Source organism: Phoxinus phoxinus (genome assembly GCF_949152265.1).
Source record: "Phoxinus phoxinus genome assembly, chromosome: 12".
Classification (NCBI taxonomy): Eukaryota; Metazoa; Chordata; class Actinopteri; order Cypriniformes; family Leuciscidae; genus Phoxinus; species Phoxinus phoxinus.
In genome coordinates, this window is record NC_136887.1 from 13,050,744 (window position 1) to 13,076,007 (window position 25,264).

Here is a 25,264-nt window from a genome sequence, read left to right on the forward strand (position 1 = left end):
TCTCTCGGCCCATAGTTCCAAGGTTACAATAGCATGACAGATGCTCTTTCATTCCATGATATATGTACAGCGCTAATCTCCATGCATGCTTTGACTCACAAACCTGTGACCCATCAACACAAACATCACCAAGTGTGAGATTACTCAGATATTTCTTACGCAGATCCATACAACAAGGTCTGCACTTCTGTGATACTTTCAATCTGAATACCTTCAGTTTTCCTTTATCATAGTTATATATTCGTTTAGGAAAAGAATAAAAGAGGACTCACCATACAGCCCTGTCGTACACCAATGGCACATCCAAAATACTCGGTTAAACCAATTCCTTTCACACATGATTTAAGTTTAGAATACATGATTTCAGTACACCAAAAACTTTTCCACCAATACCATTCCTAATGAGTGTAAAATACAGGAGACTATATGCTGGACACTATCAAAAGCTTTGGAGAAATCAATAAATATACAGTACATCCTTTTCTCTTCGTAATATATTTCTGAACGACTGACTGTAAATAAAAATATTATCCATTGTGGAATAACCTGACCTGTAGCCTGATTGTTCTTCATAAAACATGTTATTTATTTCTACAATCCACTTAACTGGGTTTAGACGCAAAAACAAATTTAAGTAAAAAATAAATGACAAAGAAGAAACCATATCTGCACAGGCTCAATAAAATAGCCTTCTAAACCCCAAATCAGCAGGGATACAAGATTTTCACGTGGGTATTGCGAAAATATTATATAAATTGTATTTATCAACTAAGTCCAGCAAAAATCCCATCTTTTAAAAAATAATAATTCTTGACAGGGCTTTTAGAAGTTGTACCAGTTATTTCCCTCATGAAGAGATGAAGCTCAATCTGTGACGTCACACTTACACACACGTTCTAAATCTGCAGCTGCAGTCACGGTTTCAATTTCAAATGTCATAATTTACAGCTAAAAAGTCTATAACTATAGGCCATTTATTTTTTATGATGTGCCGTTCTAACCTTTAAAAACTTTGCATTTGCATGAACTGTTTAAACTAATGTTTTTAGAAGTGAAACTACAACCACTTTTTACTAAATAGCCTCTATATCATCAGCTCAAAATGGTACATTTGAATTTGTTGAATTGTAACTTTCTGGTGTAGGCTTATACAAAAACAAGTAGATGTTGGTTGCTTCTTACAGCCTGCCAAATCCAAGACCTTTGGTGCTGCTTGGACCCCTGTATTGATATTTTTTAAATAACCATTTTCAAAGAACCACTTAAAACAGTTTATTAGGTACAAATGACTGTTTTGGCTGAAGGTTAAACGTATAACTGATAATTTACTAATGAGTTAACATCTGACAATTATGCCTAATGTGTGTCTGTGTGTTTATTCATTATCACATAGGCCTATAGGGGCCTATATATATATATAATATAACGCATATTTTAAAAACTTTTTTATAAATAAAATGTAGGCTATATTTATTTGCAACAGTTGTAGCCTATAAACAGCAAACATAAGACGTCTTAAAACCAGCTGATGGACAGCGCGCTGCGTTGTCATGGGAACATCCCAGGTGAAGATAATGAAGAAGATACACTTCTAAATCGTGAATTTTTAGCGCCGTGATGTTCAAATGACGATTGTTTTCAGCCGCAACATTTATCAACGTCCGATCATTCGACCGATGGGATTGGCTGTATTCGAGTGTTTCATTAATCACACGTGAACCCTGTCGTAAGATGATTTCTGCGCTCGGATCTGCGTTAGATTGATAAATCAGGCCCACTAAGTAAAGTAGGCTATAAACGCAGGGCTCTCTCTGGAGCTTCATCAAAACTTCCTCTGAGATTCTGAAGGCAACAATCTGAAAAGCAATGTGAGTTGTGTAGCATTGGAACAGAAACCCACTGAATAACATTTGCGTTGTCTCTAAGATATGTATCCACAGTGTGCAACATTTGAGTGCAGACATTTAACTTCACCTGCTTATTCATTTTTAGATTCATTTCAGGATCATCATGGCAGTGCTGAGGACTCTCCTGCTGCTTTTCGTTGTCTTCTCCATGGGCAATGCAAGAGGTAACCAAAACATTTAATTAAATTAATTTTGGGAATGTACAAGATTCCATTTACTAATATTTGCATGATTAATGAAGGATTTTTAGTGTCAAAGTACACCCTTTTTGGCATAGAATCTCACAAACTTGAAATAAGCTACATAAAATAAAAATGTTTTTTTGCTGTGTATAAATTACAAAATCCCCATAACATGTAGGTACTGGATCCACACTTGATTTAGTAAAATGCCCTCGTGGATGGATAAGTTATGGACCCCGGTGCTACCAGTACTTCTCTCAGTCGGTTCGCTGGATCACAGCAGAAGTAATGTATTAGTTACAACAAAGTTATTTGGACAATAAGTTATTAGCTCTCTTTAACTACATCGAAAATAAATAGTTTGGTACATTTGATACGTATACATGCGTATTGTGTTGATGTAAACCCTTTTGCTGCTATTGAGGTGGGATATGGGTAAGGTTAGGGACAGGTTTGATGGTATGGTTAGGTTTAAGAGTGGGTTAACACTGGGTCAACAGAGTAATCCTAGAGCAGACTTTGTTTGCAACTTGCTAAAATGTTTAAAGTAATTTATGCTTTCTGCTAAAAAAGATCAGACTTTGTAACAACAAAATCTGTCTTTTCAGAGAAACTGTCAAACTCTTGGTGCGAATCTCGCATCTGTGCATGATAAACCCGAGAACGATTTCCTGCTGAGTCTGTTCCCTTCTTCCACAAGAACTTGGGTTGGTGCTCATGATGGTGAACAAGTAAGTTCAATTGTGTACCCTAAAGAAACCTATTTGTTTGTCTAAACTGACATTTCTGCTTTAATCAAAGGCAAAGTTTCTAATAAAGATAGTTTGACTTCAAAGCTAAACTTAGCTTAGGTCTGACTACAGTAGTTACTTTTTGTGTTCATTCTCTTCACTTATTAGGAAGGAGAGTGGTTGTGGAGTGATGGATCTGGATCTGTGTATTCCTATACCAACTGGTGCTCTGGAGAACCTAACAATTCTGGTGGTCCCGAGAACTGTTTGGAGATCAGCTGGACCTGTGAGTGCACTTTTCTTTTTTTCAATTATGATTTCATATCATACGGTAATTTTAAATGATTAATTTGTATTTCACCGAGTGCCTTGTTGAACATAACTGATTCTAACAGCACTGTAATGATCAGATTAACTGATTCCCCCTACAGCTAACCGTTGCTGGAACGACACACCCTGTTCAACCTCACTGAACTATATTTGTGTTTTGGACAAGATCATAATATGTCACCCTGCTGCTGCTGCTCTTGCTGCTGCTGCTGCTGGACATGATTGATTTGTACTACATTTACTTTTTCTTATCTTTACAAAAACGTTTTTCTGAAATCCAATCTCTTCTGAATCTTAATCTCTCAATATTTTCTCTGAAACACTCCTCAAATTAATAAAAGCATTGAATCAAAGCATATGCGTTGTGGACAATCAAATGTATATTGCATAGCAAGCTTTGAGGATATGGTTCATAGAATGGCATTTAATGATATCAGGGAAGGGGTTTAAGCAAGCGGCACACAGCGGCTCCATCGACAAACACTAGAAGACATTTGTTTCCTACAATGGATTGTAAGCATATTTGGATTTCATCCAGGGCTCTTTGTTTTCGGTCTTATAAAATATGCATCATGATGCTGGAATTCACCATGATCTTTACATGGTATTCTGGCTCAAGTCTAAAACCCCATGGTAATACCATGTTACTCTCTGGTATGTGTTGAATGTCACCTGTATAATGTAGGCCTATGAGTATTTTTGGAAAGAAAATGTTGGTTGTGATCTTGGGCGCTCCTACTTCCCGCTTCATGAAGTCCCCTGGGGGTCCCTAATGCTAAACGCTCCGGTTCTGAGCTATAGGGTCGGTCACCTTATTATCAAACCAGGTAAAACATGACCAGTCCATATGAAGAGGTTAAGAGAACCTAAAATATAAGATGACATTACATTTACAATCAACTTTTTATTTTATTTTTTTATAATGGTTTATTTCAGTAATGCATGGTCTCTCGGCCCATAGTTCCAAGGTTACAATAGCATGACAGATGCTCTTTCATTCCATGATATATGTACAGCGCTAATCTCCATGCATGCTTTGACTCACAAACCTGTGACCCATCAACACAAACATTACCAAGTGTGAGATTACTCAGATATTTCTTACGCAGATCCATACAACAAGGTCTGCACTTCTGTGATACTTTCAATCTGAATACCTTCAGTTTTCCTTTATCATAGTTATATATTCGTTTAGGAAAAGAATAAAAGAGGACTCACCATACAGCCCTGTCGTACACCAATGGCACATCCAAAATACTCGGTTAAACCAATTCCTTTCACACATGATTTAAGTTTAGAATACATGATTTCAGTACACCAAAAACTTCCACCAATACCATTCCTAATGAGTGTAAAATACAGGAGACTATATGCTGGACACTATCAAAAGCTTTGGAGAAATCAATAAATATACAGTACATCCTTTTCTCTTCGTAATATATTTCTGAACGACTGACTGTAAATAAAAATATTATCCATTGTGGAATAACCTGACCTGTAGCCTGATTGTTCTTCATAAAACATGTTATTTATTTCTACAATCCACTTAACTGGGTTTAGACGCAAAAACAAATTTAAGTAAAAAATAAATGACAAAGAAGAAACCATATCTGCACAGGCTCAATAAAATAGCCTTCTAAACCCCAAATCAGCAGGGATACAAGATTTTCACGTGGGTATTGCGAAAATATTATATAAATTGTATTTATCAACTAAGTCCAGCAAAAATCCCATCTTTTAAAAAATAATAATTCTTGACAGGGCTTTTAGAAGTTGTACCAGTTATTTCCCTCATGAAGAGATGAAGCTCAATCTGTGACGTCACACTTACACACACGTTCTAAATCTGCAGCTGCAGTCACGGTTTCAATTTCAAATGTCATAATTTACAGCTAAAAAGTCTATAACTATAGGCCATTTATTTTTTATGATGTGCCGTTCTAAACTTTGCATTTACATGAACTGTTTAAACTAATGTTTTTAGAAGTGAAACTACAACCACTTTTTAATAAATAGCCTATATCATCAGCTCAAAATGGTACATTTGAATTTGTTGAATTGTAACTTTCTGGTGTAGGCTTATACAAAAACAAGTAGATGTTGGTTGCTTCTTACAGCCTGCCAAATCCAAGACCTTTGGTGCTGCTTGGACCCCTGTATTGATATTTTTTAAATAACCATTTTCAAAGAACCACTTAAAACAGTTTATTAGGTACAAATGACTGTTTTGGCTGAAGGTTAAACGTATAACTGATCATTTACTAATGAGTTAACATCTGACAATTATGCCTAATGTGTGTCTGTGTGTTTATTCATTATCACATAGGCCTATAGGGGCCTATATATATATATAATATAACGCATATTTTAAAAACTTTTTTATAAATAAAATGTAGGCTATATTTATTTGCAACAGTTGTAGCCTATAAACAGCAAACATAAGACGTCTTAAAACCAGCTGATGGACAGCGCGCTGCGTTGTCATGGGAACATCCCAGGTGAAGATAATGAAGAAGATACACTTCTAAATCGTGAATTTTTAGCGCCGTGATATTCAAATGACGATTGTTTTCAGCCGCAACATTTATCAACGTCCGATCATTCGACCGATGGGATTGGCTGTATTCGAGTGTTTCATTAATCACACGTGAACCCTGTCGTAAGATGATTTCTGCGCTCGGATCTGCGTTAGATTGATAAATCAGGCCCACTAAGTAAAGTAGGCTATAAACGCAGGGCTTTCTCTGGAGCTTCATCAAAACTTCCTCTGAGATTCTGAAGGCAACAATCTGAAAAGCAATGTGAGTTGTGTAGCATTGGAACAGAAACCCACTGAATAACATTTCGTCCCCTTGGAATTATAAGGTTCTATCTGACATTTTTGTCAAAATTGAGTTATTAACATATTCTTATTCTGTGACAACTTATTTACATTATGTGATGTTGTTTTTTAAGTTGTGTACATTTTGGAACTTTTTATTTAGAAAATAAAAAGGTTATTTCTACCCAGTCGAATGGAATGCAAAAACTTTAAAGCTCAATATCTCAAAACCAGTCAGAATGCAGATAGAACCTTATAATTCCAAGGGGACGATTTGCGTTGTCTTTAAGATATGTATCCACAGTGTGCAACATTTGAGTGCAGACATTTAACTTCACCTGCTTATTCATTTTTAGATTCATTTCAGGATCATCATGGCAGTGCTGAGGACTCTCCTGCTGCTTTTTGTTGTCTTCTCCATGGGCAATGCAAGATTTTTGGGTAAATCTTTTTGGTAACCAAAAAATTAAATTAATTTTGGGAATGTACAAGATTCCATTTACTAATATTTGCATGATTAATGAAGGATTTTTAGTGTCAAAGTACACCATTTTTGGCATAGAATCTCACAAACTTGAAATAAGCTACATAAAATAATAATGTTTTTTTGCTGTGTATAAATTACGAAATCCACATAACATGTAGGTACTGGATCCACACTAAAATGCCCTCGTGGATGGATAAGTTTTGGACCCCGGTGCTACCAGTACTTCTCTCAGTCGGTTCGCTGGATCACAGCAGAAGTAATGTATTAGTTACAACAAAGTTATTTGGACAATAAGTTATTAGCTCTCTTTAACTACATCGAAAATAAATAGTTTGGTACATTTGATACGTATACATGCGTATTGTGTTGATGTAAACCCTTTTGCTGCTATTGAGGTGGGATATGGGTAAGGTTAGGGACAGGTTTGATGGTATGGTTAGGTTTAAGAGTGGGTTAACACTGGGTCAACAGAGTAATCCTAGAGCAGACTTTGTTTGCAACTTGCTAAAATGTTGTTTAAAGTAATTTATGCTTTCTGCTAAAAAAGATTAGACTTTGTAACAACAAAATCTGTCTTTTCAGAGAAACTGTCAAACTCTTGGTGCGAATCTCGCATCTGTGCATGATAAACCCGAGAACGATTTCCTGCTGAGTCTGTTCCCTTCTTCCACAAGAACTTGGGTTGGTGCTCATGATGGTGAACAAGTAAGTTCAATTGTGTTCCCTAAAGAAACCTATTTGTTTGTCTAAACTGACATTTCTGCTTTAATCAAAGGCAAAGTTTCTAATAAAGATAGTTTGACTTCAAAGCTAAACTTAGCTTAGGTCTGACTACAGTAGTTACTTTTTGTGTTCATTCTCTTCACTTATTAGGACGGAGAGTGGTTGTGGAGTGATGGATCTGTGTATTCCTATACCAACTGGTGCTCTGGAGAACCTAACAATTCTGGTGGTCCCGAGAACTGTTTGGAGATCAGCTGGACCTGTGAGTGCACTTTTCTTTTTTTCAATTATGATTTCATATCATACGGTTATTTTAAATGATTAATTTGTATTTCACCGAGTGCCTTGTTGAACATAACTGATTCTAACAGCACTGTAATGATCAGAGTAACTGATTCCCCCCTACAGCGAACCGTTGCTGGAACGACGCACCCTGTTCAACCTCACTGAACTATATTTGTGTTTTGGACTAGATCATAATTGGTCACCCTGCTGAACATGATTGATTTGTACTACATTTACTTTTTCTTATCTTTACAAAAACGTTTTTCTGAAATCCAATCTCTTCTGAATCTTAATCTCTCAATATTTTCTCTGAAACACTCCTCAAATTAATAAAAGCATTGAATCAAAGCATATGCGTTGTGGACAATCAAATGTATATTGCATAGCAAGCTTTGAGGATATGGTTCATAGAATGGCATTTAATGATATCAGGGAAGGGGTTTAAGCAAGCGGCACACAGCGGCTTCATCGACAAACACTAGAAGACATTTGTTTCCTACAATGGATTGTAAGCATATTTGGATTTCATCCAGGGCTCTTTGTTTTCGGTCTTATAAAATATGCATCATGATGCTGGAATTCACCGTGATCTTTACATGGTATTCTGGCTCAAGTCTAAAACCCCATGGTAATACCATGTTACTCTCTGGTATGTGTTGAATGTCACCTGTATAATGTAGGCCTATGAGTATTTTTGGAAAGAAAATGTTGGTTGTGATCTTGGGCGCCCCCTACTTCCCGCTTCATGAAGTCCCCTGGGGGTCCCTAATGCTAAACGCCCCGGTTCTGAGCTATAGGGTCAGTCACCTTATTATCAAACCAGGTAAAACATGACCAGTCCATATGAAGAGGTTAAGAGAACCTAAAATATAAGATGGCATTAAATTTACAATCAACTTTTTTTTCTTTTTTATAATGGTTTATTTCAGTAATGCATGGACTCTCGGCCCATAGTTCCAAGGTTACAATAGTGTAAGGCTGGAGAAACTGGTTAGAGAGATAGACTGGTCTGGACAAAGGACCTTGCTGGAAATTACCATCTGACCTACCCCATACAGTTTCACTCCCTCTCACACCAAAGACTCACACAAGAATATATATGTGGTTTAATGTGAATGATTATTATGTTTAGTATCATTTAAAATGTCTCAGAGTGAGTGGTACAAATGTCTCATTTTCAACTAAGTTAAACAATAAGGAATCAGGTTTTGAGAAGTTTAGAGAAACTGGCACACAAAGGAAGGTTGTCTCTAGGCAAATGTTCTCCTACCCCCAAAAGGTGTCAACTCTGAATGTAAATTCCCATTGTTAACATGTGAAAGAGGTTTTGGCTATTTAATGGAATGCGGCAGGAGAATCGGGGCGTTTTCTGTATCTAGACTGGCCCGTGATGGCTGGAAGTGACCGAGACTTCCAGCCTCATGTAATTTGCATCAGGTTGGGTTCGCATCTCTTCTTTTTATTCATGCTTTATATTGATTATATTTGAATTGATTATATAATTGACCTGATACGTGATTTAATAAATTGTTACATTTGATTATTCAAACTGATTTTGACCTTGTTCATTAAATAAGTCTAAAAGTAATAATCAAACATTCGCTCACTTTTAGTGATGCATAGATATTATCAAAACCTTTCATTTATGGAGTCAGATGAAATAACGAGTAAATACATATGAGAAATGAATTGCATTTAACCCAAATTACTTTGAGATGCTGGAAAGATGGAACGCGCAAGAAACCTTCCCGTGTTATTGGAAACCCTCATTGGACCAATATAGCGCGCCTTACAATAGCATGACAGATGCTCTTTCATTCCATGATATATGTACAGCGCTAATCTCCATGCATGCTTTGACTCACAAACCTATGACCTATCAACACAAACATCACCAAGTGTGAGATTACTCCGATATTTCTTACGCAGATTCATACAACAAGGTCTGCACTTCTGTGATACTTTCAATCTGAATACCTTCAGTTTTCCTTTATCATAGTTATATAATCGTTTAGGAAAAGAATAAAAGAGGACTCACCATACAGCCCTGTCGTACACCAATGGCACATCCAAAATACTCGGTTAAACCAATTCCTTTCACACATGATTTAAGTTTAGAATACATGATTTCAGTACACCAAAAACTTTTCCACCAATACCATTCCTAATGAGTGTAAAATACAGGAGACTATATGCTAGACACTATCAAAAGCTTTGGAGAAATCAATAAATATACAGTACATCCTTTTCTCTTCGTAATATATTTCTGAACGACTGACTGTAAATAAAAATATTATCCATTGTGGAATAACCTGACCTGTAGCCTGATTGTTCTTCATAAAACATGTTATTTATTTCTACAATCCACTTAACTGGGTTTAGACGCAAAAACAAATTTAAGTAAAAAATAAATGACAAAGAAGAAACCATATCTGCACAGGCTCAATAAAATAGCCTTCTAAACCCCAAATCAGCAGGGATACAAGATTTTCACGTGGGTATTGCGAAAATATTATATAAATTGTATTTATCAACTAAGTCCAGCAAAATCCCATCTTTTAAAAAATAATAATTCTTGACCGGGCTTTTAGAAGTTGTACCAGTTATTTCCCTCATGAAGAGATGAAGCTCAATCTGTGACGTCACACTTACACACACGTTCTAAATCTGCAGCTGCAGTCACGGTTTCAATTTCAAATGTCATAATTTACAGCTAAAAAGTCTATAACTATAGGCCATTTATTTTTATGATGTGCCGTTCTAACCTTTAAAACTTTGCATTTGCATGAACTGTTTAAACTAATGTTTTTAGAAGTGAAACTACAACCACTTTTTAATAAATAGCCTATATCATCAGCTCAAAATGGTACATTTGAATTTGTTGAATTGTAACTTTCTGGTGTAGGCTTATACAAAAACAAGTAGATGTTGGTTGGTTCTTACAGCCTGCCAAATCCAAGACCTTTGGTGCTGCTTGGACCCCTGTATTGATATTTTTTAAATAACTATTTTCAAAGAACCACTTAAAACAGTTTATTAAGTACAAATGACTTTTTTGGCTGAAGGTTAAACGTATAACTGATCATTTACTAATGCAGGGTTCTCAAGTTTTATCAAAAGCTTGGAGTGAGATCACATGCGGTTAGGGGAGGAGCCCTAATGGAGCCCCGCCCCCACCCCTCAATTTTACCCATTGTTCATAATTAATCAGCACAAATAGAAATTTTAACAAATGGTAAATCTGATAAATGACAGAGCAATTTATCACATCAAATATACTCTTTAATGTTATATTCAAAATTACAAATATACAAAAATGAAAAAAATAACAAATTGCTCCAAACTGTTTGGAAAAAAAACTAATATTTTTGCATTGTGTGTGTGTGTACGTACAAGAGTACACACTCCAGCTTATGAAATGTGTTTTGTGTTGTTATACTGTCTCCTCTAATCTGGCAACCGTTTTAGGGGGCTTACCCTTTGGTGCCCAGAATGATAAAATATCTTTTTGCTTTTTCCCTGACATCTTTGAAAAATACAAATGCAATGGCAATGATTAATGTATGTTTTGACAGGATATAAAATATTAACCAGAGTACTCTGCTTTAATACATGTAGCCTTGGCTTAATGTAACTAAAGACTATTAATACAGTATAATATACAATTTAAAATAAAATGAAGAAATACATTCACTCCTTCCTTAACATTTCCCTTAGTTTCAGATAACGTAAGCTAGCCAAACTGAGCCAAAGCTTCTGGCCAAGTTGCAAAGTAGTTGTAGAGCTTTTGACTGCATCAATAATAATGTATATGGGCTATATATTAAATGTTCTAGGCTAAAAATGTTACACAAGCTTTCTTCCAACTTACCTTCTCCATCACGTGTGTTCGTGCGATGTTGTTGGTTACCTAGTAACGAACGTACGGTAGCCGAGAATGTTCCGTCAACTTCCGTGTGTTCACGACTTCGCGCATCCATGTAGCCTAGTAATGAACGCAATCTGGCCGAAATACGCATAGACATGTATGGAAATACGTGCGGGCGGCAGGAAACTTCACTTTGTGTGTATGCGCCTTGTATACAACGTTATATATAAAGTTTACAGGACAACTTGGTTTGCATTGCTTTTTCAGCGTGAGAAATACACGGTGTGGCGTGTGAGCGTGTAAACTGGTTGAATTGCGTGTGTCTCACGGCCAATGCGTGAGACTTGAGAATGTCACAGGCCGGAGTGGCCGTCCCACCACCACCCCTTAATGGGCGCGTCGCCTCGAGGAGCAAACCAGTGAAAAGGCAGGACAACAAAGTTAAAATAATAAAAGTCTTTGCTTTATTTAGTTAAGAACAGGAATATTTGGAAGGCAATCGTCGTATCTTCTCTAGGCTTCAAGTGAGAGGGGCAGGTAACGGGTAATGGTTCCTCTTCAGTGGACACTGGGCAGAGACAAGGTTACGTATCTCACCAGAGCAGCTGGACACTCACAGGGCTCAAGCAGAGAAGAGGTTAATGGTTTTCCACCAGCGCAGCCGTACACTCACAGGGCTCGGGCAGAGAAGAGATTACGTATCTCACCAGCGTAGCTGTACACTCACAGGGCTCAGGCAGAGAAGAGGTTACGTATCTCACCAGAGTAGCTGAACACTCGCAAGGCTCAGGAAGAGAGGGTAACAGGTACTTCACCAATGCAGATGTACACTCACAGGGCTCAGGCAGAGAAGAGGTCAATGGTTTTTCGCCAGCGTAGCTGTACACTCACAGGACTCAGGCAGAGAAGAGGTTAATAGTTTTTCACCAGCGTAGCTGTACTCATAGGGCTCAGGCAGAGAAGAGGTTATGTATCTCACCAGCGTAGCTGAACACTCACAAGGTTCAGGAAGAGAGAATGACAGGTACTTCACTAATGCAGATGAACACTCACAGGGCTCAGGCAGAGAAGAGGTTACTAGTTTTTCACCAGCGTAGCTGTACTCACAGGGCTCAAGCAGAGAAGGTCAATAGTTTTTCACCAGCGTAGCTGTACACTCACAGGGCTCAAGCAGAGAAGGTTAATAGTTTTTCACCAGCGTGGCTGTACACTCACAGGGCTCAAGCAGAGAAGAGATTACGTATCTCACCAGCGTAGCTGTACACTCGCAGGGCTCAGGCAGAGAAGAGGTTACTAGTTTTTCACCAGCGTAGCTGTACACTCACAGGGCTCAAGCAGAGAAGGTTAATAGTTTTTCACCAGCGTGGCTGTACACTCACAGGGCTCAGGCAGAGAAGAGGTTACTAGTTTTTCACCAGCGTAGCTGTACACTCACAGGGCTTTTTATAACGCCTCTTCGATAGACATGGAGTCATTTAAACAACATAGCTCAGCAGCCCCAGCATGGGAGAAAGTGATCAGCGGTGGCTTGAAGTGGAAAGCAAAAAACCACAAATCCACACTCACATAAATTCACCAAACCACTGCAATAACTCACTCGTGCTCACTTAAACAATTGGACTGCAAAATTGAACAGACTCACGGTGCACTCAAGGCATTCCGCTCACCATCCAGCTGGCATTTCCTCCCAATGGATCGAACAGGCAATGGCTGCGCACAAGTCAGTTTAACTCTGTTGTTCACCACTTGAGCTGTTTAGGAGTCTCCAAAATCTCTGCTCCATTGACTATTCGTCTGAGTCCCCGTCGGCCCGTGCTGTTCTCTCATTCAGAATGGATTTTATAACCCTGTCTCCGACTACGTGTCCCAATCACGCATCATAATCCCGCGCATCGCCACCTGACGTGAGTTTTCTCATCAAGCCTCGCCCGCTGCACAATCTTCTCGTAGAGAACCGGAACCGTTCTGGTGTTCTGCCGTCTTTGTTCCCCAGGGGAACATAAACCAAAAAGAAAAGTTCCGCCCGGCCGCTTGTCACTCCGTGACAAGAACCCTGTACTAATGAGTTAACATCTGACAATTATGCCTAATGTGTGTCTGTGTGTTTATTCATTATCACATAGGCCTATAGGGGCCTATATATATATATAACGCATATTTTAAAAACTTTTTTATAAATAAAATGTAGGCTATATTTATTTGCAACAGTTGTAGCCTATAAACAGCAATAATAAGACGTCTTAAAACCAGCTGATGGACAGCGTGCTGCGTTGTCATGGGAACATCCCAGGTGAAGATAATGAGGAAGTTACACTTCTAAATCGTGAATTTTTAGCGCCGTGATGTTCAAATGACGATTGTTTTCAGCCGCGACATTTATCAACGTCCGATCATTCGACCGATGGGATTGGCTGTATTCGAGTGTTTCATTAATCACACGTGAACCCTGTCGTAAGATGATTTCTGCGCTCGGATCTGCGTTAGATTGATAAATCAGGCCCACTAAGTAAAGTAGGCTATAAACGCAGGGCTCTCTCTGGAGCTTCATCAAAACTTCCTCTGAGATTCTGAAGGCAACAATCTGAAAAACAATGTGAGTTGTGTAGCATTGGAACAGAAACCCACTGAATAACATTTGCGTTGTCTCTAAGATATGTATCCACAGTGTGCAACATTTGAGTGCAGACATTTAACTTCACCTGCTTATTCATTTTTAGATTCATTTCAGGATCATCATGGCAGTGCTGAGGACTCTCCTGCTGCTTTTCGTTGTCTTCTCCATGGGCAATGCAAGAGGTAACCAAAACATTTAATTAAATTAATTTTGGGAATGTACAAGATTCCATTTACTAATATTTGCATGATTAATGAAGGATTTTTAGTGTCAAAGTACACCATTTTTGGCATAGAATCTCACAAACTTGAAATAAGCTACATAAAATAAAAATGTTTTTTTGCTGTGTATAAATTACGAAATCCACATAACATGTATGTACTGGATCCACACTTGATTTAGCAAAATGCCCTCGTGGATGGATAAGTTATGGACACCGGTGCTACCAGTACTTCTCTCAGTCGGTTCGCTGGATCACAGCAGAAGTAATGTATTAGTTACAACAAAGTTATTTGGACAATAAGTTATTAGCTCTCTTTAACTACATCGAAAATAAATAGTTTGGTACATTTGATACGTATACATGCGTATTGTGTTGATGTAAACCCTTTTGCTGCTATTGAGGTGGGATATGGGTAAGGTTAGGGACAGGTTTGATGGTATGGTTAGGTTTAAGAGTGGGTTAACACTGGGTCAACAGAGTAATCCTAGAGCAGACTTTGTTTGCAACTTGCTAAAATGTTGTTTAAAGTAATTTATGCTTTCTGCTAAAAAAGATTAGACTTTGTAACAACAAAATCTGTCTTTTCAGAGAGAATGTCAAACTCTTGGTGCGAATCTCGCATCTGTGCATGATAAACCCGAGAACGATTTCCTGCTGAGTCTGTTCCCTTCTTCCACAAGAACTTGGGTTGGTGCTCATGATGGTGAACAAGTAAGTTCAATTGTGTTCCCTAAAGAAACCTATTTGTTTGTCTAAACTGACATTTCTGCTTTAATCAAAGGCAAAGTTTCTAATAAAGATAGTTTGACTTCAAAGCTAAACTTCGCTTAGGTCTGACTACAGTAGTTACTTTTTGTGTTCATTCTCTTCACTTATTAGGAAGGAGAGTGGTTGTGGAGTGATGGATCTGGATCTGTGTATTCCTATACCAACTGGTGCTCTGGAGAACCTAACAATTCTGGTGGTCCCGAGAACTGTTTGGAGATCAGCTGGACCTGTGAGTGCACTTTTCTTTTTTTCAATTATGATTTCATATCATACGGTAATTTTAAATGATTAATTTGTATTTCACCGAGTGCCTTGTTGAACATAACTGATTCTAACAGCACTGTAATGATCAGAGTAACTGATTCCCCCCTACAGCGAACCGTTGCTGGAACGACGCACCCTGTTCAACCTCACTGAACTATATTTGTGTTTTGGACGAGATCATAATTGGTCACCCTGCTGCTTTTGCTTTTCCTGGACTTGATTGATTTGTACTACATTTACTTTTTCTTATCTTTACAAAAACGTTTTTCTGAAATCCAATCTCTTCTGAATCTTAATCTCTCAATATTTTCTCTGAAACACTCCTCAAATTAATAAAAGCATTGAATCAAAGCATATGCGTTGTGGACAATCAAATGTATATTGCATAGCAAGCTTTGAGGATATGGTTCATAGAATGGCATTTAATGATATCAGGGAAGGGGTTTAAGCAAGCGGCACACAGCGGCTCCATCGACAAACACTAGAAGACATTTGTTTCCTACAATGGATTGTAAGCATATTTGGATTTCATCCAGGGCTCTTTGTTTTCGGTCTTATAAAATATGCATCATGATGCTGGAATTCACCGTGATCTTTACATGGTATTCTGGCTCAAGTCTAAAACCCCATGGTAATACCATGTTACTCTCTGGTATGTGTTGAATGTCACCTGTATAATGTAGGCCTATGAGTATTTTTGGAAAGGAAATGTTGGTTGTGATCTTGGGCGCCCCCTACTTCCCGCTTCATGAAGTCCCCTGGGGGTTCCTAATGCTAAACTCCCCGGTTCTGAGCTATAGGGTCGGTCACCTTATTGTCAAACCAGGTAAAACATGACCAGTCCATATGAAGAGGTTAAGAGAACCTAAAATATAAGATGACATTAAATTTACAATCAACTTTTTTTTCTTTTTTATAATGGTTTATTTCAGTAATGCATGGACTCTCGGCCCATAGTTCCAAGGTTACAATAGCATGACAGATGCTCTTTCATTCCATGATATATGTACAGCGCTAATCTCCATGCATGCTTTGACTCACAAACCTGTGACCCATCAACAACATCACCAAGTGTGAGATTACTCCGATATTTCTTACGCAGATCCATACAACAAGGTCTGCACTTCTGTGATACTTTCAATCTGAATACCTTCAGTTTTCCTTTATCATAGTTATATATTCGTTTAGGAAAAGAATAAAAGAGGACTCACCATACAGCCCTGTCGTACACCAATGGCACATCCAAAATACTCGGTTGAACCAATTCCTTTCACACATGATTTAAGTTTAGAATACATGATTTCAGTACACCAAAAACTTTTCCACCAATACCATTCCTAATGAGTGTAAAATACAGGAGACTATATGCTAGACACTATCAAAAGCTTTGGAGAAATCAATAAATATACAGTACATCCTTTTCTCTTCGTAATATATTTCTGAACGACTGACTGTAAATAAAAATATTATCCATTGTGGAATAACCTGACCTGTAGCCTGATTGTTCTTCATAAAACATGTTATTTATTTCTACAATCCACTTAACTGGGTTTAGACGCAAAAACAAATTTAAGTAAAAAATAAATGACAAAGAAGAAACCATATCTGCAGAGGCTCAATAAAATAGCCTTCTAAACCACAAATCAGCAGGGATACAAGATTTTCACGTGGGTATTGCGAAAATATTATCTAAATTGTATTTATCAACTAAGTCCAGCAAAATCCCATCTTTTAAAAAATAATAATTCTTGACCGGGCTTTTAGAAGTTGTACCAGTTATTTCCCTCATGAAGAGATGAAGCTCAATCTGTGACGTCACACTTACACACACGTTCTAAATCTGCAGCTGCAGTCACGGTTTCAATTTCAAATGTCATAATTTACAGCTAAAAAGTCTATAACTATAGGCCATTTATTTTTATGATGTGCCGTTCTAACCTTTAAAAACTTTGCATTTGCATGAACTGTTTAAACTAATGTTTTTAGAAGTGAAACTACAACCACTTTTTACTAAATAGCCTCTATATCATCAGCTCAAAATGGTACATTTGAATTTGTTGAATTGTAACTTTCTGGTGTAGGCTTATACAAAAACAAGTAGATGTTGGTTGCTTCTTACAGCCTGCCAAATCCAAGACCTTTGGTGCTGCTTGGACCCCTGTATTGATATTTTTTAAATAACCATTTTCAAAGAACCACTTAAAACAGTTTATTAAGTACAAATGACTTTTTTGGCTGAAGGTTAAACGTATAACTGATCATTTACTAATGAGTTAACATCTGACAATTATGCCTAATGTGTGTCTGTGTGTTTATTCATTATCACATAGGCCTATAGGGGCCTATATATATATATATATATAACGCATATTTTAAAAACTTTTTTATAAATAAAATGTAGGCTATATTTATTTGCAACAGTTGTAGCCTATAAACAGCAATAATAAGACGTCTTAAAACCAGCTGATGGACAGCGTGCTGCGTTGTCATGCGAACATCCCAGGTGAAGATAATGAGGAAGTTACACTTCTAAATCGTGAATTTTTAGCGCCGTGATATTCAAATGACGATTGTTTTCAGCCGCAACATTTATCAACGTCCGATCATTCGACCGATGGGATTGGCTGTATTCGAGTGTTTCATGAATCACACGTGAACCCTGTCGTAAGATGATTTCTGCGCTCGGATCTGCGTTAGATTGATAAATCAGGCCCACTAAGTAAAGTAGGCTATAAACGCAGGGCTCTCTCTGAAGCTTCATCAAAACTTCCTCTGAGATTCTGAAGGCAACAATCTGAAAAGCAATGTGAGTTGTGTAGCATTGGAACAGAAACCCACTGAATAACATTTGCGTTGTCTCTAAGATATGTGTCCACAGTGTGCAACATTTGAGTGCAGACATTTAACTTCACCTGCTTATTCATTTTTAGATTCATTTCAGGATCATCATGGCAGTGCTGAGGACTCTCCTGCTGCTTTTCGTTGTCTTCTCCATGGGGAATGCAAGAGGTAACCAAAACATTTAATTAAATTAATTTTGGGAATGTACAAGATTCCATTTACTAATATTTGCATGATTAATGAAGGATTTTTAGTGTCAAAGTACACCATTTTTGGCATAGAATCTCACAAACTTGAAATAAGCTACATAAAATAAAAATGTTTTTTTGCTGTGTATAAATTACGAAATCCACATAACATGTATGTACTGGATCCACACTTGATTTAGCAAAATGCCCTCGTGGATGGATAAGTTATGGACACCGGTGCTACCAGTACTTCTCTCAGTCGGTTCGCTGGATCACAGCAGAAGTAATGTATTAGTTACAACAAAGTTATTTGGACAATAAGTTATTAGCTCTCTTTAACTACATCGAAAATAAATAGTTTGGTACATTTGATACGTATACATGCGTATTGTGTTGATGTAAACCCTTTTGCTGCTATTGAGGTGGGATATGGGTAAGGTTAGGGACAGGTTTGATGGTATGGTTAGGTTTAAGAGTGGGTTAACACTGGGTCAACAGAGTAATCCTAGAGCAGACTTTGTTTGCAACTTGCTAAAATGTTGTTTAAAGTAATTTATGCTTTCTGCTAAAAAAGATTAGACTTTGTAACAACAAAATCTGTCTTTTCAGAGAGAATGTCAAACTCTTGGTGCGAATCTCGCATCTGTGCATGATAAACCCGAGAACGATTTCCTGCTGAGTCTGTTCCCTTCTTCCACAAGAACTTGGGTTGGTGCTCATGATGGTGAACAAGTAAGTTCAATTGTGTTCCCTAAAGAAACCTATTTGTTTGTCTAAACTGACATTTCTGCTTTAATCAAAGGCAAAGTTTCTAATAAAGATAGTTTGACTTCAAAGCTAAACTTCGCTTAGGTCTGACTACAGTAGTTACTTTTTGTGTTCATTCTCTTCACTTATTAGGAAGGAGAGTGGTTGTGGAGTGATGGATCTGGATCTGTGTATTCCTATACCAACTGGTGCTCTGGAGAACCTAACAATTCTGGTGGTCCCGAGAACTGTTTGGAGATCAGCTGGACCTGTGAGTGCACTTTTCTTTTTTTCAATTATGATTTCATATCATACGGTAATTTTAAATGATTAATTTGTATTTCACCGAGTGCCTTGTTGAACATAACTGATTCTAACAGCACTGTAATGATCAGATTAACTGATTCCCCCCTACAGCGAACCGTTGCTGGAACGACGCACCCTGTTCAACCTCACTGAACTATATTTGTGTTCTGGACGAGATCATAATTGGTCACCCTGCTGCTTTTGCTTTTCCTGGACTTGATTGATTTGTACTACATTTACTTTTTCTTATCTTTACAAAAACGTTTTTCTGAAATCCAATCTCTTCTGAATCTTAATCTCTCAATATTTTCTCTGAAACACTCCTCAAATTAATAAAAGCATTGAATCAAAGCATATGCGTTGTGGACAATCAAATGTATATTGCATAGCAAGCTTTGAGGATATGGTTCATAGAATGGCATTTAATGATATCAGGGAAGGGGTTTAAGCAAGCGGCACACAGCGGCTTCATCGACAAACACTAGAAGACATTTGTTTCCTACAATGGATTGTAAGTATATTTGGATTTCATCCAGGGCTCTTTGTTTTCGGTCTTATAAAATATGCATCGTGATGCTGGAATTCACCGTGATCTTTACATGGTATTCTGGCTCAAGTCTAAAACCCCATGGTAATACCATGTTACTCTGGTATGTGTTGAATGTCACCTGTATAATGTAGGCCTATGAGTATTTTTGGAAAGAAAATGTTGGTTGTGATCTTGGGCGCCCCCTACTTCCCGCTTCATGAAGTCCCCTGGGGGTCCCTAATGCTAAACGCCCCGGTTCTGAGCTATAGGGTCGGTCACCTTATTATCAAACCAGGTAAAACATGACCAGTCCATATGAAGAGGTTAAGAGAACCTAAAATATAAGATGGCATTAAATTTACAATCAACTTTTTTTTCTTTTTTATAATGGTTTATTTCAGTAATGCATGGACTCTCGGCCCATAGTTCCAAGGTTACAATAGCATGACAGATGCTCTTTCATTCCATGATATATGTACAGCGCTAATCTCCATGCATGCTTTGACTCACAAACCTGTGACCCATCAACAACATCAAGTGTGAGATTACTCCGATATTTCTTACGCAGATCCATACAACAAGGTCTGCACTTCTGTGATACTTTCAATCTGAATACCTTCAGTTTTCCTTTATCATAGTTATATATTCGTTTAGGAAAAGAATAAAAGAGGACTCACCATACAGCCCTGTCGTACACCAATGGCACATCCAAAATACTCGGTTGAACCAATTCCTTTCACACATGATTTAAGTTTAGAATACATGATTTCAGTACACCAAAAACTTTTCCACCAATACCATTCCTAATGAGTGTAAAATACAGGAGACTATATGCTGGACACTATCAAAAGCTTTGGAGAAATCAATAAATATACAGTACATCCTTTTCTCTTCGTAATATATTTCTGAACGACTGACTGTAAATAAAAATATTATCCATTGTGGAATAACCTGACCTGTAGCCTGATTGTTCTTCATAAAACATGTTATTTATTTCTACAATCCACTTAACTGGGTTTAGACGCAAAAACAAATTTAAGTAAAAAATAAATGACAAAGAAGAAACCATATCTGCAGAGGTTCAATAAAATAGCCTTCTAAACCCCAAATCAGCAGGGATACAAGATTTTCACGTGGGTATTGCGAAAATATTATATAAATTGTATTTATCAACTAAGTCCAGCAAAATCCCATCTTTTAAAAAATAATAATTCTTGACCGGGCTTTTAGAAGTTGTACCAGTTATTTCCCTCATGAAGAGATGAAGCTCAATCTGTGACGTCACACTTACACACACGTTCTAAATCTGCAGCTGCAGTCACGGTTTCAATTTCAAATGTCATAATTTACAGCTAAAAAGTCTATAACTATAGGCCATTTATTTTTATGATGTGCCGTTCTAAACTTTGCATTTGCATGAACTGTTTAAACTAATGTTTTTAGAAGTGAAACTACTACCACTTTTTACTAAATAGCCTATATCATCAGCTCAAAATGGTACATTTGAATTTGTTGAATTGTAACTTTCTGGTGTAGGCTTGTACAAAAACAAGTAGATGTTGGTTGCTTCTTACAGCCTGCCAAATCCAAGACCTTTGGTGCTGCTTGGACCCCTGTATTGATATTTTTTAAATAACCATTTTCAAAGAACCACTTAAAACAGTTTATTAAGTACAAATGACTTTTTTGGCTGAAGGTTAAACGTATAACTGATCATTTACTAATGAGTTAACATCTGACAATTATGCCTAATGTGTGTCTGTGTGTTTATTCATTATCACATAGGCCTATAGGGGCCTATATATATATATATATAACGCATATTTTAAAAACTTTTTTATAAATAAAATGTAGGCTATATTTATTTGCAACAGTTGTAGCCTATAAACAGCAATAATAAGATGTCTTAAAACCAGCTGATGGACAGCGTGCTGCGTTGTCATGGGAACATCCCAGGTGAAGATAATGAGGAAGATACACTTCTAAATCGTGATTTTTTAGCGCCGTGATGTTCAAATGACGATTGTTTTCAGCCGCAACATTTATCAACGTCCGATCATTCGACCGATGGGATTGGCTGTATTCGAGTGTTTCATGAATCACACGTGAACCCTGTCGTAAGATGATTTCTGCGCTCGGATCTGCGTTAGATTGATAAATCAGGCCCACTAAGTAAAGTAGGCTATAAACGCAGGGCTCTCTCTGGAGCTTCATCAAAACTTCCTCTGAGATTCTGAAGGCAACAATCTGAAAAGCAATGTGAGTTGTGTAGCATTGGAACAGAAACCCACTGAATAACATTTGCGTTGTCTCTAAGATATGTGTCCACAGTGTGCAACATTTGAGTGCAGACATTTAACTTTACCTGCTTATTCATTTTTAGATTCATTTCAGGATCATCATGGCAGTGCTGAGGACTCTCCTGCTGCTTTTCGTTGTCTTCTCCATGGGCAATGCAAGAGGTAACCAAAACATTTAATTAAATTAATTTTGGGAATGTACAAGATTCCATTTACTAATATTTGCATGATTAATGAAGGATTTTTAGTGTCAAAGTACACCATTTTTGGCATAGAATCTCACAAACTTGAAATAAGCTACATAAAATAAAAATGTTTTTTTGCTGTGTATAAATTACGAAATCCACATAACATGTATGTACTGGATCCACACTTGATTTAGCAAAATGCCCTCCTGGATGGATAAGTTATGGACACCGGTGCTACCAGTACTTCTCTCAGTCGGTTCGCTGGATCACAGCAGAAGTAATGTATTAGTTACAACAAAGTTATTTGGACAATAAGTTATTAGCTCTCTTTAACTACATCGAAAATAAATAGTTTGGTACATTTGATACGTATACATGCGTATTGTGTTGATGTAAACCCTTTTGCTGCTATTGAGGTGGGATATGGGTAAGGTTAGGGACAGGTTTGATGGTATGGTTAGGTTTAAGAGTGGGTTAACACTGGGTCAACAGAGTAATCCTAGAGCAGACTTTGTTTGCAACTTGCTAAAATGTTGTTTAAAGTAATTTATGCTTTCTGCTAAAAAAGATTAGACTTTGTAACAACAAAATCTGTCTTTTCAGAGAGAATGTCAAACTCTTGGTGCGAATCTCGCATCTGTGCATGATAAACCAGAGAACAATTTCCTGCTGAGTCTGTTCCCTTCTTCCACAAGAACTTGGGTTGGTGCTCATGATGGTGAACAAGTAAGTTCAATTGTGTTCCCTAAAGAAACCTATTTGTTTGTCTAAACTGACATTTCTGCTTTAATCAAAGGCAAAGTTTCTAATAAAGATAGTTTGACTTCAAAGCTAAACTTAGCTTAGGTCTGACTACAGTAGTTACTTTTTGTGTTCATTCTCTTCACTTATTAGGACGGAGAGTGGTTGTGGAGTGATGGATCTGTGTATTCCTATACCAACTGGTGCTCTGGAGAACCTAACAATTCTGGTGGTCCCGAGAACTGTTTGGAGATCAGCTGGACCTGTGAGTGCACTTTTCTTTTTTTCAATTATGATTTCATATCATACGGTTATTTTAAATGATTAATTTGTATTTCACCGAGTGCCTTGTTGAACATAACTGATTCTAACAGCACTGTAATGATCAGATTAACTGATTCCCCCTACAGCGAACCGTTGCTGGAACGACGCACCCTGTTCAACCTCACTGAACTATATTTGTGTTCTGGACTAGATCATAATTGGTCACCCTGCTGAACATAATTGATTTGTACTACATTTACTTTTTCTTATCTTTACAAAAACGTTTTTCTGAAATCCAATCTCTTCTGAATCTTAATCTCTCAATATTTTCTCTGAAACACTCCTCAAATTAATAAAAGCATTGAATCAAAGCATATGCGTTGTGGACAATCAAATGTATATTGCATAGCAAGCTTTGAGGATATGGTTCATAGAATGGCATTTAATGATATCAGGGAAGGGGTTTAAGCAAGCGGCACACAGCGGCTTCATCGACAAACACTAGAAGACATTTGTTTCCTACAATGGATTGTAAGCATATTTGGATTTCATCCAGGGCTCTTTGTTTTCGGTCTTATAAAATATGCATCGTGATGCTAGAATTCACCGTGATCTTTACATGGTATTCTGGCTCAAGTCTAAAACCCCATGGTAATACCATGTTACTCTCTGTTATGTGTTGAATGTCACCTGTATAATGTAGGCCTATGAGTATTTTTGGAAAGAAAATGTTGGTTGTGATCTTGGGCACCCCCTACTTCCCGCTTCATGAAGTTTCCTGGGGGTCCCTAATGCTAAACGCCCCAGTTCTGGTCACCCTAAAATCAAACTACCGTAAGTAAAACATGACTAGTGCATATGAAGAGGTTAAGAGACCCTAAAATATACTAAGATAGCATTCAATTTACAATCCGCTTACTCCTTACCGCTTATTAAAGTAAAGAAACCATATCTGCACAGGCTCAAAAAATAACCTTCTAAACCGCAAGGGATATAAAGAATTATCACATGGGTATTGGGAAAATCAACTAAGTCCAGCAACATCCCATCTTTTTTTGTTGATAGCTTTTAGATGTTGTGCCAGTTATTTCCCTCATGAAGAGATGAAGCTCAATCTGTGACGTCAGACTTACGTGTGTACGTCTCTCTCGTGTAATAACTGATCGTTGCGACATGAGTGAATCAATCAACTAACTTTAGCTGGAAAATATATTTTTTCAAGAACTGCTATAAAGCCAAAACAATCTGTTATTTTGCACTACAAAGAGTATGTATATTTTTTATTACTATTTATTTTTGGATTTGTTGGCCAGTTGTGGTCTGTGCAATGAATATAAAAAGTTCTAAACCATCTATTGTTTTGTTTCAATATAGTAATGATATTTTAATATTTAATGTTTCTCACATTTTCCCACAGCAGCATTAAACTAGTGTAGATTAGTATACAATGTTTTATAATAATAATTTGTTCTATTTAGTTTCCATTTCATTAATTTAACATTTAATATTGGGGGGTATCCAAGCTATTTCATATATCTTTTTTTTAAAGTAACTTAGTTACTTTTGTAATGATATAACTCAGTTACTTTTTGTGAGAAGTAACTAGTAACTAATTACTTTTTAAGTAACTTACCCAACACTGTACTCTAAGTGCATCTTTAAATAAATACTACGCTATATTAAGAGAAAAATGACTGTCTCCTTTGTGTATTTGGAAAACAAAATGTTCAGTGACTCAGTTGTCCAGCTTGTCACTTCTTTTGTTTGTTTTACACTACTAGACTAGTTGTTTATGATTTAAATGCACAATTTTCAGATTTTTCCTACAAGTTGTATTTAATCATTACTAATATAAATGTGATTATGCCGCTGGGCATCACCACGTTCCAGCGACCGCTTGGCTTTACGGACGCACAAGTCAAAAGTTATTTAGTTAAACCCTGATAACAGCTGAAGT

The 25,264-nt window shown here is 37.2% G+C and overlaps 5 protein-coding genes across 12 annotated transcripts; all 5 read left to right on the forward strand.

The window, feature by feature from the left end:
* Nucleotides 1–1,729: 1,729 nt before the first annotated feature.
* LOC307008371 (ladderlectin-like) lies at nucleotides 1,730–3,505 on the forward strand. 3 transcript variants are annotated; one of them, XM_079631115.1, is made up of 6 exons: nucleotides 1,730–1,868; nucleotides 1,993–2,071; nucleotides 2,268–2,374; nucleotides 2,698–2,820; nucleotides 2,989–3,106; nucleotides 3,252–3,505. In XM_079631115.1, the coding sequence occupies exons 2-6, from the start codon at nucleotides 2,011–2,013 to the stop codon at nucleotides 3,374–3,376; spliced, it is 534 nt and encodes a 177-aa protein (XP_079487241.1). In that variant the 5' UTR covers nucleotides 1,730–1,868; nucleotides 1,993–2,010; the 3' UTR covers nucleotides 3,377–3,505. The 3 variants fall into 3 exon arrangements, with proteins under 3 accessions (XP_079487241.1, XP_079487243.1, XP_079487242.1); XM_079631117.1 differs by having other exon boundaries at nucleotides 1,752–1,868; nucleotides 2,292–2,374; XM_079631116.1 differs by having other exon boundaries at nucleotides 1,794–1,868; nucleotides 2,004–2,071.
* A 2,308-nt stretch (nucleotides 3,506–5,813) lies between these two features.
* LOC307008372 (ladderlectin-like) lies at nucleotides 5,814–7,831 on the forward strand. Of its 3 annotated transcripts, none has more exons than XM_079631119.1 (6): nucleotides 5,814–5,951; nucleotides 6,339–6,412; nucleotides 6,617–6,714; nucleotides 7,041–7,163; nucleotides 7,332–7,443; nucleotides 7,590–7,816. In XM_079631119.1, coding segments are annotated over exons 1-6 (474 nt in total). In that variant the 5' UTR covers nucleotides 5,814–5,949; the 3' UTR covers nucleotides 7,655–7,816. The 3 variants fall into 3 exon arrangements, with proteins under 3 accessions (XP_079487245.1, XP_079487244.1, XP_079487246.1); XM_079631118.1 differs by having other exon boundaries at nucleotides 5,817–5,951; nucleotides 6,328–6,412; nucleotides 7,590–7,831; XM_079631120.1 differs by having other exon boundaries at nucleotides 5,877–5,951; nucleotides 6,328–6,425.
* A 5,881-nt stretch (nucleotides 7,832–13,712) lies between these two features.
* On the forward strand, nucleotides 13,713–15,556 carry LOC307008487 (ladderlectin-like). 2 transcript variants are annotated; one of them, XM_079631282.1, is made up of 6 exons: nucleotides 13,713–13,927; nucleotides 14,052–14,130; nucleotides 14,351–14,433; nucleotides 14,760–14,882; nucleotides 15,051–15,168; nucleotides 15,315–15,556. In XM_079631282.1, the coding sequence occupies exons 2-6, from the start codon at nucleotides 14,070–14,072 to the stop codon at nucleotides 15,425–15,427; spliced, it is 498 nt and encodes a 165-aa protein (XP_079487408.1). In that variant the 5' UTR covers nucleotides 13,713–13,927; nucleotides 14,052–14,069; the 3' UTR covers nucleotides 15,428–15,556. The 2 variants fall into 2 exon arrangements, with proteins under 2 accessions (XP_079487408.1, XP_079487409.1); XM_079631283.1 differs by having other exon boundaries at nucleotides 13,748–13,927; nucleotides 14,063–14,130.
* A 2,220-nt stretch (nucleotides 15,557–17,776) lies between these two features.
* LOC307008653 (ladderlectin-like) lies at nucleotides 17,777–19,638 on the forward strand. Of its 2 annotated transcripts, none has more exons than XM_079631645.1 (6): nucleotides 17,777–18,009; nucleotides 18,145–18,212; nucleotides 18,433–18,515; nucleotides 18,842–18,964; nucleotides 19,133–19,250; nucleotides 19,397–19,638. In XM_079631645.1, coding segments are annotated over exons 1-6 (507 nt in total). In that variant the 5' UTR covers nucleotides 17,777–18,007; the 3' UTR covers nucleotides 19,510–19,638. The 2 variants fall into 2 exon arrangements, with proteins under 2 accessions (XP_079487771.1, XP_079487770.1); XM_079631644.1 differs by having other exon boundaries at nucleotides 17,826–18,009; nucleotides 18,134–18,212.
* A 2,251-nt stretch (nucleotides 19,639–21,889) lies between these two features.
* Nucleotides 21,890–23,687, forward strand: LOC307008448 (ladderlectin-like). 2 transcript variants are annotated; one of them, XM_079631242.1, is made up of 6 exons: nucleotides 21,890–22,073; nucleotides 22,198–22,276; nucleotides 22,497–22,579; nucleotides 22,906–23,028; nucleotides 23,197–23,308; nucleotides 23,454–23,687. In XM_079631242.1, exons 2-6 carry the CDS (start codon nucleotides 22,216–22,218, stop codon nucleotides 23,516–23,518), a joined length of 444 nt encoding a protein of 147 aa, XP_079487368.1. In that variant the 5' UTR covers nucleotides 21,890–22,073; nucleotides 22,198–22,215; the 3' UTR covers nucleotides 23,519–23,687. The 2 variants fall into 2 exon arrangements, with proteins under 2 accessions (XP_079487368.1, XP_079487369.1); XM_079631243.1 differs by having other exon boundaries at nucleotides 21,948–22,073; nucleotides 22,209–22,276; nucleotides 23,454–23,680.
* The last annotated feature ends 1,577 nt before the right edge of the window (nucleotides 23,688–25,264 follow it).